The sequence below is a fragment of the Salminus brasiliensis genome, chromosome 8, assembly GCF_030463535.1.
Source record: "Salminus brasiliensis chromosome 8, fSalBra1.hap2, whole genome shotgun sequence".
Classification (NCBI taxonomy): domain Eukaryota; kingdom Metazoa; phylum Chordata; class Actinopteri; order Characiformes; family Bryconidae; genus Salminus; species Salminus brasiliensis.
In genome coordinates this window covers 36,915,492-36,932,753 of record NC_132885.1, presented here as the reverse complement: position 1 = coordinate 36,932,753, position 17,262 = coordinate 36,915,492, and the positions used below count along the sequence as shown (strand labels likewise).

General features: G+C 40.4%; 1 protein-coding gene across 1 annotated transcript in view; it reads right to left on the bottom strand.

The window, feature by feature from the left end:
- esyt3 (extended synaptotagmin-like protein 3) overlaps positions 1-17,262 on the bottom strand; it is a 19,446-nt gene continuing 2,184 nt past the window's right edge. Inside the window, 21 exon segments of the mRNA XM_072686736.1 lie at positions 1-98; positions 230-279; positions 1,197-1,302; positions 1,500-1,631; positions 1,842-1,940; positions 2,120-2,568; positions 3,355-3,504; positions 4,414-4,500; positions 5,606-5,677; positions 8,562-8,621; positions 8,878-8,940; positions 9,051-9,140; positions 9,494-9,542; positions 9,680-9,762; positions 9,950-10,126; positions 11,756-11,876; positions 12,359-12,414; positions 12,500-12,589; positions 12,759-12,825; positions 13,664-13,740; positions 15,227-15,361. Of these exon segments, the coding sequence (XP_072542837.1) occupies positions 44-98; positions 230-279; positions 1,197-1,302; positions 1,500-1,631; positions 1,842-1,940; positions 2,120-2,568; positions 3,355-3,504; positions 4,414-4,500; positions 5,606-5,677; positions 8,562-8,621; positions 8,878-8,940; positions 9,051-9,140; positions 9,494-9,542; positions 9,680-9,762; positions 9,950-10,126; positions 11,756-11,876; positions 12,359-12,414; positions 12,500-12,589; positions 12,759-12,825; positions 13,664-13,740; positions 15,227-15,361 (2,268 nt within the window). The 3' untranslated portion in view covers positions 1-43.

Here is a 17,262-nt window from a genome sequence, read left to right as displayed (position 1 = left end):
TAAACACAGTTTATGGAATAGGGAGAAATCTGTAACAGTCTCATCATTTGGAAGGTTGACCTTCATTCCTCTTCAGCCCAGGGAGAGTAAGTTCATACCTGGATAGTAAAGACATGGATCCATGATTCAGAATAATGAGCATAATCACTATTCTCAGCACAGATAATAAAGACAGACAATGCCGGTTATACACTGGCTCTACTTCACCCAGCTTGCAATCTTTTCTTACCATTCAATGGAACCTTTCATAAGATCCACCTGCGATAGATCAATCAGAACCTAAAGGCAGAAAACAGGGGACAGGTGTTTTTTCTATTTGTAAAACAAGGTTTTAAAGCTAATTTCAAGGCTAAACAACTATAAAATGATTGTCTAAGAACTAATTATAAATGTTTGTATGTTCAACCCACATGATGTTGAATATAATGATCTATTCAGTTAACCACTGGTTGCTGGACTACTGCAAACACACTACCACACTGGACCAAGCTTGCTGGTTTATGTTAGGTATTTTGTTGAGGTTGGCAGTTTTATGATGCCTGTTCAAGAGTTTTAGGTTGTGTGTACATTCAGATTTTAAGGTCATGTACTTGAAGTACTTTTACTGTGATTATACAGAACTGTTCCCTCCCCAGCTTATAGAGGGTATTTCCACATACATAACTGTAGAATAATAGCCCACAAAATAAAAGATGCAACCTTTAAAAAAAGCAAATTCTAATGATTTAAATCAGCATAGTGTGCATCAACAGGTAGACTCTGAAGTAACTGAAGCCTGAGTAGACTGATAAATCACTGCGCTAGCTGCACCAGCTAGAAAGAGTGCAGGGTCAGACATGTGATGGCACCCCTGGAACACATGTTTAAGTGCCTTGCTCAAGAGCACAAGAGCTCAATAGCAGGCAGCTAAGCACAGGTATTAAACCCACAACCCTGTGATCAATAATACCCTAGGGCTCTAACCAACAAGGTACCACTGCTTTAGTGGAATTTAATGAATTTGAGGATGAAAATGAATGTAGAAGAAAACTGGTTTGGACAAGTGATTTGCAAAATGGGGAAAAACTCAACCCAATTAAAAATTTCACCCAGACTTGAGTGGGTGATTTGCATGCCAGGCACATAAGGACAGACATGATCATATATCATCAAAAAACAAAATACATAACAGTGTGTGTTTTTTTTTTTATTCTTACCATCCCAATCTCTTTCCGTTCTCTGGTGTGAAACATTCGATTGTTCTTCACAGAAACATCCAGCATTCTGCTCTTGGCCTCCTCCATTGGCACAGAAAACTCAAACCTGTGTAAGTAAGTGTATTAGTAAGCAAGGTGTGACTAGCTATACTATCTGCAGTGCTACGTTACCCATTACACCCCAGTTCTGACAGAGGCATATGCTCTTCTGAGCACTGTAAAGAACTCTGACTAAAAAAATGGTATAATCGCAATAATAAAATGAAGGTTTTACAATTAAATAAATATTAAACAAGCCCTCACTTTTCTTCGAAGACAGGTTCCACAGTCTTCCTCTTTACTTGTGTGCGCATGCGATTCTTCCATTTTTGGTCTGGCAGCAGGTAAATGCGAACATAGGTGTCTGAGCCACTTTCACTACACTGGAACAGGTTCCTAGGCAAGCAAGGAGACAGGAAATTTAGCATCGACACAGCTGGAATTTTATCCATTATTTAATATAATTAAGCTAGCATAAATGCTAACGTCAATCACTGTCAACGATGATAACTGTCTAATAGCTTTAGAGTTTACAGAACATAATTTAAGTATGTAATTATGTAATTAATGCTACATTAATGGAATGGCATCACTTCAGAGACTCACCTGCAGCCATTGACCGTCACAATTAGCCTGTTCCTAAGACTGGCATAACGAATGGTCAGCTGGATCTGGCCAAAGCTTCCTTGGTGATTTAAAAGGGCTCTGCAACACAGACAATTCCACATAGTCTAAGGGTTAAAGGCATAGTAGAATCGATATGCCTACTCATTCAATAATAGCCAGTTACATTACATACTTTCCAACTTTTACATTTTAGGATAATACTTGATTCTGATACTATGTCCAATATGCTCCCAGATTTCACAGGTGAACATACTCACTCTGGGTACGGGGTGCTGTCGGCCAGGTCTAAGCGGGAAGATGCGATAGAGTTCTCTGATAGGAGGCTGTGAGAGTCATAACGGCGAATGCGAGATGGCGTGGAGGGTTTTGAGCGCCGGTTATCCAAAGCCAAGAGTGAGCCTCTTCGAGTATATGAGGTGTATTCTGTCTGGGGCAAGCTGGAGGAGCTGGCCACAGTCGGGCCCTCCTTGGTAGATGCAGGTGCCTGGGGCTGTGTGGCGGCTGGCATTTTCTGCTCAGGCAGGGAGGACTGAAGTTGAGGCTGGAAGGAGGGCTGGGGTTGGGACTGGGGTTCGGATTGGGCTTGTTGTTTCGATGGCTGGGGCTGGGCTTGCTGGGGCTTTGGGGATTTGGCTTGCAGCCCCCGTTTAGCATTAGCTGCTGGAGGTTTCTCGACTTTGGGCTCTGGCTTCTCCAGCTTCAAAACCTAGGAGGAGAAAATTGACTTTAAAATCGTATTTTATTCAGTGGTCCAGTGGTTTGCTGGTCCCAGATATACGGTCACTCTGTTAAATAACTTTTGTGGGGTCTTGGGTGGTTTCCAGTAATCCTGATCTCAAATGTGACAAACAAATCAACTCTTCTGTCAGAAGCAGCTTTTACTAACTCAGTTGTAATCTTAAGTAGACTTGTTTATGCAGTTGCTGACATATCAGGAAGGAAAAGTCATCAGGTCGCCACCTGCTGTTTGTGTTTATGTAAGCACAGGGTAATCATTTTTATTCGTTTTACAGGTTGTCCAACATAATGGCTGTGTCTGAAATGGAAGGTCACTGTCAAAACAGCGTAGTGATGAAGGTTTTGTTCTATTGGCAATTCTTCGTTACAGCGACTAGACAAGCTGTGTGTGTATTTGCACATCTGTGTCAGCAACGGGTGCAACTTTTAGTAATTAGAATGCATTCATTAGAAGGGTGTCTATACAGGTGGAACCCACCCATTTGTGCATTGGGAGCACTTCCTGGTTGAGAACTGCTTTACTCTAATCTAAGAATCTAAGACACTTAAGACTTCATGGGATTTTAATCACAAGCCATCACCGCTTTTGCTAACCCATAGCTTTACTGACTTTAAGGAAGACCTACGCTTAAGAAAGCTTAGGTGTCCCAAAATACGTAGTGTCCCACAGTAGGGCAATTTACCCTACAATACTTGGGCCATCATTAATCATAATCAGTCATCAGAAGTGCTGATACAAGTTCCAGAGACTGACCCTGAGAATAGCCTTCATCTTGAGCTGGCTGTTGGCTCCAGATCGTTCCAGCTGGAAGCGCTGGTCCAGGGTGAAGTCAGAAACGTCGAGCAGCCGGCTCAGGGGGAGAGTGAGCATGCCCAGAGATGTTTTCTTCTCGGGCACCATCACCTGGATTCACAGAGTAGATAAAGCCATTAAATTGATATCAATCATTTATCAAGGACTCAAACTTCCTTTCACTTGGATTTCTGATACATCCATTTCGAAAGGAGTGGTCTTCACATTCATATGTATTATTCAGTAACGTGTGACCATGTGAACATGAGCTCAGATATAATACAATAACAACAGATACTGAACCTTCAGTAATATGGCTGAGCACAATGCAAGGTATCATTTTAAAAAAAATAGTATTTAATATTTTTTATATATACTGTGAGATGGAGGCAATATAACTTAACTCATCCAACTGAAGAAATGTCTATTACAATTTCATAGAGCAGATGATTAGAACATCATTAGGAAGGATTCTGTCTTATTTAAACCTCAGACTTTTAAACCTTAGTCTGGTTTGCTCGATTGTTGAAGTTCACATGTTTAAACAAATGAAATAAATAGTACTAAATAATAAATAATTAAATAAATGTATTTCTATTAAATACATTTATTTAAATAACATTTTTTCCTAATGGGGTGTCCACATTTTTTTTTTTTACAAGACTGCACATTACAAAACATTAAAACCACTCTTAGATGAAGCAAATACAGCTGATCCCTTAACACCAACGCTAATCAAATTCTAGACTGTAAGCTAGGCTGTGAAACTAAACAGTGAGTTCTTGAAGTGGAAGTGTGGGATGTGGGAGACATGGTCAGGCTTGATGACCAGCGCTGGCCATGGTCATGGGCCAAATTGTAATGGCCAGATAACTTTTCTATGTTCGCCTCCTCGTCTGTTTACACTGTAACTCCCACATTCTGTGAAATAACAGTAGCAACAGCAGTAGTAAACAGATCTGCCTTATCAAGCCAGACACTTGGTAAAGCAGTGAAGGTACATGAGCAAACACACGTTACCTGAATGTTAAGCACTTGGCTTTCCACATTATGCACGAAGAACGTGAAATACTCCTCAAACACAGGATCTCTGGAGTTGTACACAATCTAAAAGACAGACAAATGCTAGTTATGCTAGGACTGGCTTTGCGAATAACTTAAGAACAGAAGGCCAGCATAGACACAAAATACGCTATAGGCCAAAGGTTTGTTAGCAAGAAGCGGATTCAACCTACCAACAACTAACCTAACACAGCATGTTTACTGACATCTAGTTCTTTATTTATTTATTTACCAGGGACATTGCACATTGACCAACATTTCATCTGTAGTCCCATGACAGGTTATTATAGACTACAGGCTTAATGCCATCAGCTCAATAAGCACCACAACAAACCTTTTAAGCCAGGTCTTAAGTTTATATTTAAAAGTGTGGTCATTAGTGCTCTCTATTGGTTGAACTGGTAAACTACTCCAGTAAAGAGTGGCTCTGAATGAGAAGACTGTTTGCCCAACTTTACTATGTCTATATTGTACAACACAGTCCCCTCTGTAGTCTGTAGTAGGTTCTTTTGTTGCCCTAACACTACTACTACTACTACTATCCTAGTGTGAACTCACCAAGTGGAGAGGGAGCAAGCCCATGTAAAACATTTAAAATTATCACAAAAAACAACAAACAAACAAACAAACCAACCCTATATGACAGCAATGACAATTATCAGGCTTCTGATCAAGTGTTTTTACTGTCTGTTTATGAGGAGACTCAGTTGGCCTTAAAGTTGTCATGCTTATTTGTGACCAGCTTGTAAGACTGCATGTTATAGGGGATTCAAGCATAGCATGCATAAAGAGGTTTAACCAATGAAGTTTGTTAGACACTATTCTAATGGTTTAACTTCAGGGTGTCTTATGGAAAACACCTTACTTACACTCTGTTGATAACAGTCACGCACACAGCACATTTTTTTAATTCTTTCCAAATGTGTATTGATTGCAGTTCATGAGCATGGGGATATTAACCATGTATTAACAATCAACTAGTTAACTAATTAGTCTGTGTTGCTTGCAGACCTTTGGCCTGTAGTAATTAATTCATGTTAATAAATTAACAATAAATGTATCACTTTCCACATCATCCAGCAGAGGGTAGTCAAGTTCGAACTTCCTCACCACTGGAAAAATGGAAATGGCATGCAAATGAGCTGGTTACCTTGCTCTTCTGGCTTTCCTGGTGAATGGAGAACTTCACATAGGAGCTGGGGTTGACCTGCCTTCTTGCAAGCTGCAATAGAGAAGTTTGACTTCAGATAAAATACATTCTTATATGAGGAGAAGTTTCTTAGAAAACACTCATTCTAAAGCATTTTAGCTGAAAGAGGCAAAATACACTTCATAATTCAAGAAATGCTGCCTACTCAGACAGGAATTAGAGGCAGGCAGTCACCCAGTCATGTCTGAAACGAGGTTCATTAATCTAACCTTCTATTTTACTGGGAATATTCTATCGGCTAATGGCAACACAGCTAAACGCTCATTTTTAGCAGTGAGCTGTCGACACCATGGCAATGTGAGGACGTACTGTTGCCTTCAGGATTAAGTTACAAAGTCCTTCATCACTACACTGCCTTCTAAAAACTGACTTGTAAGCCAGCGTGGGCAGCAAGGCATCGAGTCAGCTACCTCCAGTTTTCAGACATACGGGGCCTGTTTTCACCTGGCATTAACATGCATCTTGTATCTGGACAGCATCCGGATCTACTTTGACCAGATTTGGTTTACACGTCATCAAAATGCATCCTCAGGGTGATCAGATGAGGTCCGATTTTACTTTCCTGTGTAAAAAGCTGCACCCACACGATTTACTTCATGCAAACAACGTTTTTTTTTTTTTTATCAAATCGGACTATTCAAACTGAAGGCAACAAACTAAAAATACGGCTCTCGTCTACCCATGACCACCACTGTCAACAATTCTGACTCTGCTGGTTTCTCTAGAAGGGGGCATTTCACACCAAACCCCTCTAAATGACTTCGTTCACATCTTACAGTTATGCAAAAGATATGAGAAATCAGTGGAATTTCACTTTAAGTTAGTTAGTCAGTTGTAATGCCTTGTTGTCCAGTTCAGCGGAGGTGAATGCCTGTGCTGGTCTCTGCACACGGCCCTTATTAGATGACTTCTCTACTGCCTTTTCAATTATGATCTCAATACAGTTGAAAGAAAACCTTCAGTATCAGTTCATGTTTCATTGTGTTCAGTTTCATGATGACTGTACCAACAGAAATGCTCCATAGTAGCTTGGGCTAATATATTTTTACATCGACATCCACTGAAAATCCATTTTGCTTTTGGAAATTTGAGATGCCACTAAACTACAACCAATTTCCAAAGAAAAGTTTAACTCGATCTTTAGGGTTGAAGAAGGGATAGTATGACTTTAAGGAACTGTGGAATGCATAACTGCCCCCATTCGCTGCCATGCAGCCACATTCCAGGCCCATGATGACGTGAACAACGCCTGCATATCAAGTGCTAAACCGCGGCGCTCCACTGAAACCTGTTCAGTGTACACATTAACAGGCAGCTACAGAGAGTAGACGGGATATGGCTTGCTTTTCCCTCGTCTTTCCCTGTGTGTAACCTGCAGATTCAGTTACGGTTGGTTCTAAGGTTTCCTCAACGTAGAGCATGTACTTTCAGCGATGACCAACAAAGCTCCAAGGATTTACAGCAGTACACCCATTAAAGCAGGGAGGCATGAGAACACGCCGACAACAACAGCCACACCTACTACTCGACTGACAGGAAATTCAAGGCAAACCGTAGGGCTTGTTCAGCCTTAAGGGAACAATCCTCAGCTGACTCAGTAACGAAGCCATGTGTCTTCAGGAGATTACTGATAAACATGATTATTCTACTAGTTATATTGTTACTCTAGCAAGATTAGTAGTACTGAAATATCCCATCAGAGGTACTGGAAGATAAGGTGCTGGATTTGAGGATTTCATTAAAATATGAGAATAGTCACAGTTATTTTTATTTTACATTTTAATATTTTCAGAACTTGCAATAATAATAATAATAATAATAATAATAATACAAATAAAATGTTATATTTATATAGCAACTATCACAATCCCAAGTGCACTTTACAATCACCTGTGGCCCTTGTGTCACATTTAGGTTTATATGGTCACAGCTAAAACTTGTGGAATGGATGTAGCGAAGTTTGGCCATACTTTGCCTGCCTTGCTAATGAAGATGAGCGTAAAGCAGAAAAAAACAACAGACAGCACAACATGAAGTAAAGCCACCACAGATCTAATGCCTCTACTGGCTGGTTGCAGTATTCTGTGTAGTTCCACCCATCCTCATTTGTTTCAATTACAAAACAACCTGGCTGGAACTGACCATCTGCAGGACTTCTCTGTTCGTTACATGGAGAAGATGTCAGCGTAAAATGGTCAATCAGTTATTAGCCAGCCTTGGTAGTAGCCCTGGTTGTACAAGGTCTTGGCCAGCACCTTCCCAAAGTCTGAACCCTAGTCTGGGTAGAGTCTATTTTTCTTCTTTTAATTGTCACAGGTGTATGCTGTCTCTCTCATAGCAGCCGCTCAGGGCTTAAACTGGGTCGTAGTAGCTTTGGTTAATCTCAACCTCAAACAGAGCAAACAGAGCTGAGCTCTGTAATTTCATGGAAAACGAAATTGTTTCAGTATAAATACATGAGCTGAACTTTTACTGTTGAAACATTACACTTACTGGACAAACCGGGTATCCAGGGGGAAAATCTGCTTCACTTCTGGTCATTTAACTGCACTGTAAACTCAATGAAGGTGGTCTGAGACATGCTTGGTCTGGAGGAAAAGGGGTGGGTCTACCAAATGAGTAGACGATTCCTGCTCTGGTCTTTACTGTGCACTCTGGTTGCAAATTTAACAACATGGCGGACAACTTTTGATTTATTTCTACAGAACAGAAGGCATCCATTTTTTTTACAGCCACTGTATTTGACCAAAGAAACACAGAATGCAGTATTTTTACCACCTGATATAGTTATAAGTTATGGGATATTGATGAATACAAAAGTTTTTGACTGGTAGTTTTGAATTGAACAAAAGGAGATTAATTTATATTAGAGAAGATTGACCCAACACTGACTTACCTTCGAATCTTTTGAATGTTTCCCAGGCTTATCAGGCTGGCTGAATTCACTCTGGTCTTTCTGAAGACCAAACATACATGTTCAATGTTTACTAGAACAGCTGAATAAAATTTCCAATTTCACTATTTTTAAGCAAATACTAGAAATGACTACAGCACATTAAGGGTTAGTAAGATGAAGTAGTTCATTTTTATTATCAGAATTATTACTACTACTACTACTACTAATAATAATAAACTGCTTCATCTTACTAACCCTAAAATGTGCCTGTCAACATAACTGTAGTTAGAAACAAACATTTCTATTGCATACTCACAGGCAGTTTGGAAGCGCTGTTCAAGTATACAGCAAGCATGGCACAAGCACAGCCATCAGTGGCCTTGAATGTCAAATAAATAAAGAAATAAAATATGAAAATAAATAAGCAAATGCTATGACTTGATCTCTATAATATCTGCATGTAGTCTTCTCAGTAGTATGCAAGCCTACCTCTTTCAGAAGGTTCTTATTAGTCTGCAGAGACAGCCACTGCAATTTCATATGAATTTTTCCACTCTTAATGTCCTGGAGGGTGAACCACTATATAAAACAAACAATGGAAATATAAATTCCATGCAAAACCACATTGCAGCAAATTAGGTGAGACTACAGTGAATATTGGACCATGTACAAAGCATTTCACACTTTGTAAAGCAAGACTCGATGATTTGGCCAAGACAGAATCAGTTCAGGTGATGTTTTGCACCAGAGCTTTAGTAAAATGAACAAATGTAGGGGCAAAATGGAGCATGAACGATGGAACAGAATTCAGCTTATAGTGTACTTTATAAATACTTCATAGATAACAGTCATACAGTGTAAGAAACCACATACTTTGTTCACATACTTCGCACAAATATAATGTTCTATTTTTTTCCGTTTTTGTTCGGTACCTTATCGATCTCTTTCTCCTTCTTCACCTCCCCAAAATCCAGATTGAACCTGCAATATACAACCCCAAATCTCCATGGTCATACAGAGCTTGCATTAATTTAACATTTGACAACAGCAACAACAATGTGCCACCCATTTTCTTTATTTTACAGTATTTATCAAAACAGGAAAGAGTGTTCTATCACCTGCCCAGAAAGTCATCCTTGTCTGTGTCCTCGTCAAATAGCTCCACTTCAAGCTCTTGCCCAGGAGCCTCATGTACAACAAACTGTACTCAAAAAAGAACATTTTCAAAGAAAAGAGTTAGATAGAAAGATAGTAACACAGATTTCTGTGTACAAAATAAACATATATGCCCTAGCATGAAGCCCTGAGGAACTCCCAGATTTGACAAACATAAAAAGTAGCATCATTAAATACATACATTTAGTAGAATACATTGTGTGAAAGGTTACCTCATACACCTCATTCCAACGGGGGTTTAAGGTCTCCTTGATGGTCTTTGTTTGGACACGTTTGTTCCCAACCCTCAGAATTGCATATGGATCCGACTTGCCCTTCACCAGACCCATCATCACAGTGTCCATTGCAACCAGATCCTGGGCCTCTATTACATGAACACGCACCACGCCCTGAAACAAAGGCCGAAGAAGTCCAAGTTACCCAGAATTAGACAGTGGAAGAATTAGTATCAGAACGGTCATTAGTATATTAGAATAAGCTACAACAAATGCAGTAAAGAAAATACCAGAACTTAATTTACTTGAGAATATTGGGGGCATTTTGATGTAGTTCTTTCCATTAATGGAATGCCCCACATTTCTTTGTTAATTTAAAAAGGGTGCAATGATACAAGAATTCTCAGATATCATTCCTAATCCATAAAGTTTAATATGATGCCGGGCCACCCTTTGCAGCTATAACAGCTTCAACTATTCAGGGAAAGCTTTCCACAAGGTTTAGGAGTGTGTTTATGGGAATTTTTGACCATCCATCCAGAAGCACATTTGTTGTTGAGGTCAGTACTCAACTTAGGACACAACTTAGGCCAGTCAAATTCTTCTACACCAAACTCGCTCAGCCATGTCTTTATGGACCTTGCTTTGTGCACTGGTGTGCAGTCATGTTGGAACAGGAATGGGCCATCCCCAAACTGTTACTGCAAAGTTGAGAGCATGAAATTGACCAAAATCTCTGTCTGCTGAAGCATTAAGAGTTCCCTTCACTAGAACTAAGGGGCCGAACCAAACTCCTGAAAAACAACCCCGCACCATAATCCCCCCTCCACCAAACTTTACACTTGGCACAATGCAGTCAGACAAGTACTGTTCTCCTGGCAACTGCCAAACAAAGACTATTCCACTGGATTGCCAGACAGAGAAGCGTGATTTATCATTCCAGAGAACTCCTCTCCACTGCTCTAGAGTCCAGTGGCGGCGTGCTTTACACCACTGCATCCAACACTTTGCATTGCGCTTGGTGATTTAAGGCTTCGATGGGGCTGCTCGGCCATGGAAACCCATTCCATAAAACTCTCTATGCACTGTTCTCGAGCTAATCTGCAGGCCACACTCCAAATTTGGAGGTCTGTAGCGACCGACTCTGCAGAAAGTTGCCGAAGATGCGCCTCAGCATCCGCTGACCCTGTTCTGTCATTTTACGTGGCCTACCACTTTGTGGCCGAGTTGCTGTCATTCCCAATCGCTTCCACTTTATTATAATACCACTGACAGCTTACTGTAAAATATTTTGTAGCGAGTAAATGTCACAGCTGGACACGTGACATCCTATCACGGTACCACATTGGAATTCACTGAGCTCCTGAGAGCGACACATTCTTTCACAAATGTTTGTAGAAGCAGTCTGCATGCCTAGGTGCTTGGTTTTATACACCTGTGGCCATGGAATTGACTGGAACACCTAAATGTAACTACACACTATGTTTGGATCATTGCTGTTTGTCCAATAATCATGAAAGCTAAATCAACAAGAACTAATATTTCAAGAAAGTAATTGTCTGTATTGTAGCTCAGACCTACAACTGTATGCAAAAAATTGGATAGCCTTGACTGGTGCCCAAACACATGTGAAAATAAGTGGAACAGAAAAGAAGCTTAAAATGACCTGCAAATTGAACAGTTGTATCTGTAAGTTTATCCTGGCTCAAAGATGCCCAAACCTTGCTTTGTGGATAAGAATGTCTAATGTGCTAATGACTATCTTGCTTTTTCTATCAGTTGCAGATTTAAGAGTCTACTCACTCTGGGAAGAGGAAACCTCATCTGGTCCATGTTGACTTGGTCTATCAATGGAAAACAGAGACGGTTTGGCAGGACCATGAGGGATGCAATGACATCCAAGATGGCCGTTTCTGAAAAAGGACTGTAGAAGGAATAAGTTTATAGGTAAATTGCTTTAATTTAAAAAACACAAAAAAACAGATTAGTATGATGCTATGAAATGATATTAATTTTACACATTTTATTGAATGTTCTTTTAAAGGCGCCTCCATCACTCAATGCTACCAGTGCTTGTAGCATTTGCTTCCTTTAAGATCATGTGAAGCAGCCAGCCAAACCTTTCCAAGCTACCACTAACGCAATGTCCACAGCCCAACGTGCTCAGAGAAGAATAGTAACCAATTGTTACATCAGCTTAAAGCCACTTATACTGGCTAGCATTGTACTAAAGAACTGAGGGTCAGTGTGGGCCATCCTAGCCAATCAGAGAGAGCTCTGAAGTCCCAGTCAAGAATGGCTGTAATGTCACTTGGGACTGAACTTGTGGCCTAACGATGACAGATCCAACACAAAGCAAAAAAGATACAAAAAAATGAAAGGAAAATTGTTTTAATAATGACGTACCGGAACGCAGGGCTGTCCAGAAGATTGGTCAACCCAGTCCAATTCATGTGCAAGGTCTGAGAATATCCATACAAACTGATTAGAATTTCTGCAATAAGACAGATACCCTATCATTTTGTTGAAAATAAAATCAGAACTCACAGGGCGGCGGATGAAAAACATGGTGACCCCACCCACAAGAGGGGATTGGCCAATCAGAGGGTCGAGAATGACACGGAGCATTCCCTGAAGCTGGAGGGAAACAGTATCTTTAGTAGTCAGCTGGTATAAATACTCTCTTCTTGGCCTGGCTTTCTTTCCAGTCTCATTAATGCCAGTTCAAGAACAACCCAAACCAACAGTGCTAAAGCATGTTAAATCCAGTAAAAAGTATACCAGTCAAAGAATGATGGGGGCTTACTTGAAGTTCCTTGACTCCTACTGCGAGTGACTTTACGTCTGCATTGATGGTCATATCCCCCTCGTAACTGAGAAATTTTCAGACAATATTAATTCATTAAGATAAACAAAAACTAAACGTCCATAAGAGATACAGTGTACAAGAATGCTTCTACAACTACTGGTACTTTTAGTGGATCTTTGAGTACAAATTATATATATATAAAAAAAAACTCAGTCATAACATTAGCACCACTGGCAAGTGAAGTGAAAAACATTGATTGTCTTCATCTACAAGTGGCATATATCAAGGGTGGTCTTATAGGCAACAGTCAGTTCTTGAAGGTGAGGTGTTAAACACAGGAATAACAGGCAAGCCTAAGAATCTGAGCCACTTTGACAAGGGTCATATCATAAAATCTAGATTACTGGATCAGAGCATCTCCAAAATGGCATGCCGGTCTTGTGGGGTTCCTGGTATGCAGTGGTCATTACCTACCAAAAGTGGTCAAAGAAAGGACAACTGGTTAACCAGTGACAGGCTCATGGGCTCCTATGGTTCATTGATGAGATCCACAGCTTATTGGACTTGAATAATCTGCTGTTAATGTCTTGGTGCCAGATACCACAGGACACCTTCAGTGGTCTTGTGGAGTCTGTGCCTTGAATAGTCAGACCTGTTGTGGCGGCACAAGGGGGACCTATCCAACAATTAGGCAGGTGGAACTAATGTTATGGATGATCGGGGGAAAAAGCTACAATTAGTGGGGCTTTCCTACCAAAAGTGGTACAAGAAAGGACAACTGGTTAACCAGTGACAGGTTCATGGGCTCCTAAGACTCAATGATGTGATTCATGGAGGCCCAACCTCATAACTTACAAGGCTTAAAGGATCTGCTGTGAATGTCTTGATACCACTGAACTTACACAATGTTGAAGTCCAGGATGACTTCCCGCTTGTCTACTTCATGTGTGTACACTCGTATTCCTGAAACCGTTGGAGCCTAAAACAAACATAAACAACCGAACATGTGAATCTTACACATCACTTTCAGAGAAATATCATCAGGTATTCTGCAAGGCAGTCCTTCTAAAAGCAGTGGTGATTTAAGTCCTGGGTTATTGATAACAAGGCCAGTATGTTAACTGCCACTGTTGGGCTCTTGAGCAAGGCTTCAACCCTCTCTGCTCCAAGGGTGCCATTAAGTATCTGACCCTATAGTCTGACCCCAGAATTTTCAAAGCTGGGATATGATAAGAATTTTGTTGTATTGTATAAGTATAGAAGTATAATGCCAATACAAGTGTGTAAACTTTACAATAGTCTAGTTTCTCATCAGAAAGGTTGGAGAGTTTTAAGTGGTAGACCACATTACCATGAACACAGCATGCTAGGCAAATGTGGCTAAGAAACACTGGACGTAGACCATCACCAGTCATGCCCAAATCTGAGTTGGCTTGCTATAGAAATCTACTGTCCCCATTGTAGAACCACAATGTGTGGAATGAGATCACATGTGCCGAGTTCAGAGTGGTTCCTGTTATTCAAAATAGCTGCCTTTCCCTTTAGCTCTGCAGAGAAGTTGAGAGCAAATAAAGATTTGGATGAGGTTCGATGAGGCTGACATTTTTGGGCGTGTATTTACCGAGATGGGATTTGTCCCTTATCCTCTGTGAACTAAAGCACATGTCAGATATCAGATGTCTTGGCTAATTGACTGACATATTTTTCACTGAACTATTTTGTGTTTCTTTTTACAGTGTACAAGACGGGATTGGTCAAAGAATGACACAGCATTCCCGGAAGCTGTGGAGAAACAGTATCTTTAGTAGTCAGCTGGTACAAATACTACAACAGTCTTCGTCTCTTCTTGGTCTGTGTTTCTTTCCAGTCTCATTAATGCCAGTTTATCTCCCAATCACACAGCGCTACTGGAAAACTCCCATTTCTTTTACAGCATCAGAATTCGTAAGTCCTGCTTGCTCACTAGCTCTAACCAAGTTTGCATGGAATGACCCTAATATCCGTTTACCAGTAGCAGTTATATACTGCTATTTTAAAGTTAACCACAAAACAGCAACGTCCAAAACTCTACGGGCCTACATTTATTGCAGAATCAGGACACTACATTTCTTGCACTCATTTACTACAATGATGTTTGTTTGGGACACATCCCCACATTCCCATCACTGTAATAAAAAACGAATTAAAAAACCCAACTTTTTTTTATGCACCAGTCATTCCAGTCAGTCAGTCCCAGTTTGAGCGAGCACAGTTTATCATTGAGAACAACCCAAAGCAACAGTGCTACAGTATGTTAAATCCATAATTTATCCATAAATTATAATAATAATCCATAAACTAAAGAACATGTCAGATATCAAACACATCTTGGCTAATTGACTGGCGTATTTTTCACTGAACTATTTTATGTTTCTTTTCTACAGTGTACTTTTTACACTCGTTCTGAACAGCTTGCCACATCTCACCCGATGTCCGAAGTGAACTTTGGTGAACTTGAAGGTTTTGAGGTGAGGGCTGGAACCCTGAAGGGACTTCTGGATGCTCTCCTTGAGAAGTTTGTCCATGAATACGCCAAAGAACGGCCAGGCCTGATGAAGAATCTGGGAACAACAAAGAGACGCAATGGACCTTTAGCAGAAGCATCTTTTATGGTAGAAGAATCTCAGAAACGCTAATGTTTACCATGGCTGAAGGTATGCAGTCTCTGAAGTTAGACACAAAAACCCTAAAGACACACAAGACCCTAAACTTTTTTTCGTAGTTATACATTTTTGTAAGGTCTAGTATAGTCCACAAACCTTCTTCAGTGGTTTGCTTTTTCTTCTCCATGCATTTCCCAACACAGTCCTACAAATGATCTCTGATGACAGTGCTGTGCAGTTCTAAGGGCAGTGGTGGCTCAGTGGTAAGCACTTTGGGTTGTTGTTCTCTGGGTTGTTGTTCAGAAGGTTGTAGATTCAATACCGAAGTCCACAAAGCTGCCCCTGTTGGGCCCTTCCTCCAAGCTGGGATTTGTGAATAACGTTTTATTGTATAAAGTATAGTGGCAAAAGAGATACTTGGCTAATTAAAAAACCAAGCTAGTTTTTGATCCATTAGATCTTTATCTTTTATCTTAAACTTTCTCCTAGAACTGAAGCAGATTAGGCTCCCATGTTCAGCTGTGGCTGGCCAAGTCTTCGACCGATTTGTTTTGATATTAGCATCATGTTGGATGGACATTTGAGCCCAGTACTTGGGAAAGTGGATGTAATGGACACATTCTAACAAATCAAACCCCTTGCCACACATCATTCTGAGCAATGTTGTGGCAAGCTGAGTACTTCTAAACACTGCAACAACCGACGCTAATGTGTAGCACACCTGTTCTTGCTAGTTAATGTAGCTCGTTAAACCTGTATACCTGACCTTGACTTGCTCGGAACGTTTCACAAAGAGCAATAAGTTTTACTGCCACAAAACTAGAGGTCAAAGAGCTTTTTCACTCTGTTTTAATATACAACAATCCATCGCACCATGAAAAACGTGAAGTTCATTTTTGGGTCTTTATTGCTTGGCATATATACATTTATATATTGTTTTAGATTTAGTTCAATGTTAGATTCTAAATTCTCAATTGTTTGATAGATGCAGAGCAGTAAAACTCACTGTCTTAAATAATATGCATTATAATATGCATTTTGATGCCCTGGAGGTGGAGAACTTTAAGGCTACAATGATCATTTCCATAACTGGTAAATCATGTGTAAATTTGTTATCTTAGAAATGTGCCAAATTGTGTTTGAATTTTTAACTTTGGCAAAACCACATTTTTCTGGTGAAGAGAAGGCTAACTTCAATAGTGGGTAAACAGTGGGTGTAAAACGCTAGTTTTGCTTTGCAATGGTTGTAAAGTGTGTTTCTAATTTGAATTCTAATTTGAATATGATGAGGATGTTTACAGGTCTATATTTCCTATGTTGCTGTATTTGACTTACTTGTTTGTGGATTAAAGTTTTCCTTTTTACAATTGTAATCTTTTATAATTATATTATTATTATATTAAATATAATATGTATTATATATTTTTTTTTTTCCCCTCTCAATTTGGTACCGTCAATTAACCCACCCGTTCATAGCTCCTCCTAGCACTAGCAATGTTGCAGACACTAAGAGAGTAAGAACACCCCCAGACACCCCCTCTTTTCGAACTGGGCATCACCAGGCAGTTGCTGATGCACTCTGAGGAAAGCACCGGGTCCCCTAACAGACACCTGTGCTGGCCAGCATCGCTTGAAGAGTAATTAGGGGAGAGGGCACAACCGATTGTGCCCTCTCACACTGATGGCAACACTGGACTCGAACTTGCAACCCCCGGGCCAGTTTTAAGAGTGCTTTCCATCCGGCCCCAGCGCCTCTCTGCTTCAGGGAATGGGTGGTCAGCAGGCAGCGGATCTGCGTTGGGACCTCCTGTCCTGGGGTCACAGGGCAGGCGGCACAGTTGTTCCCCAGTTGCAGGTTT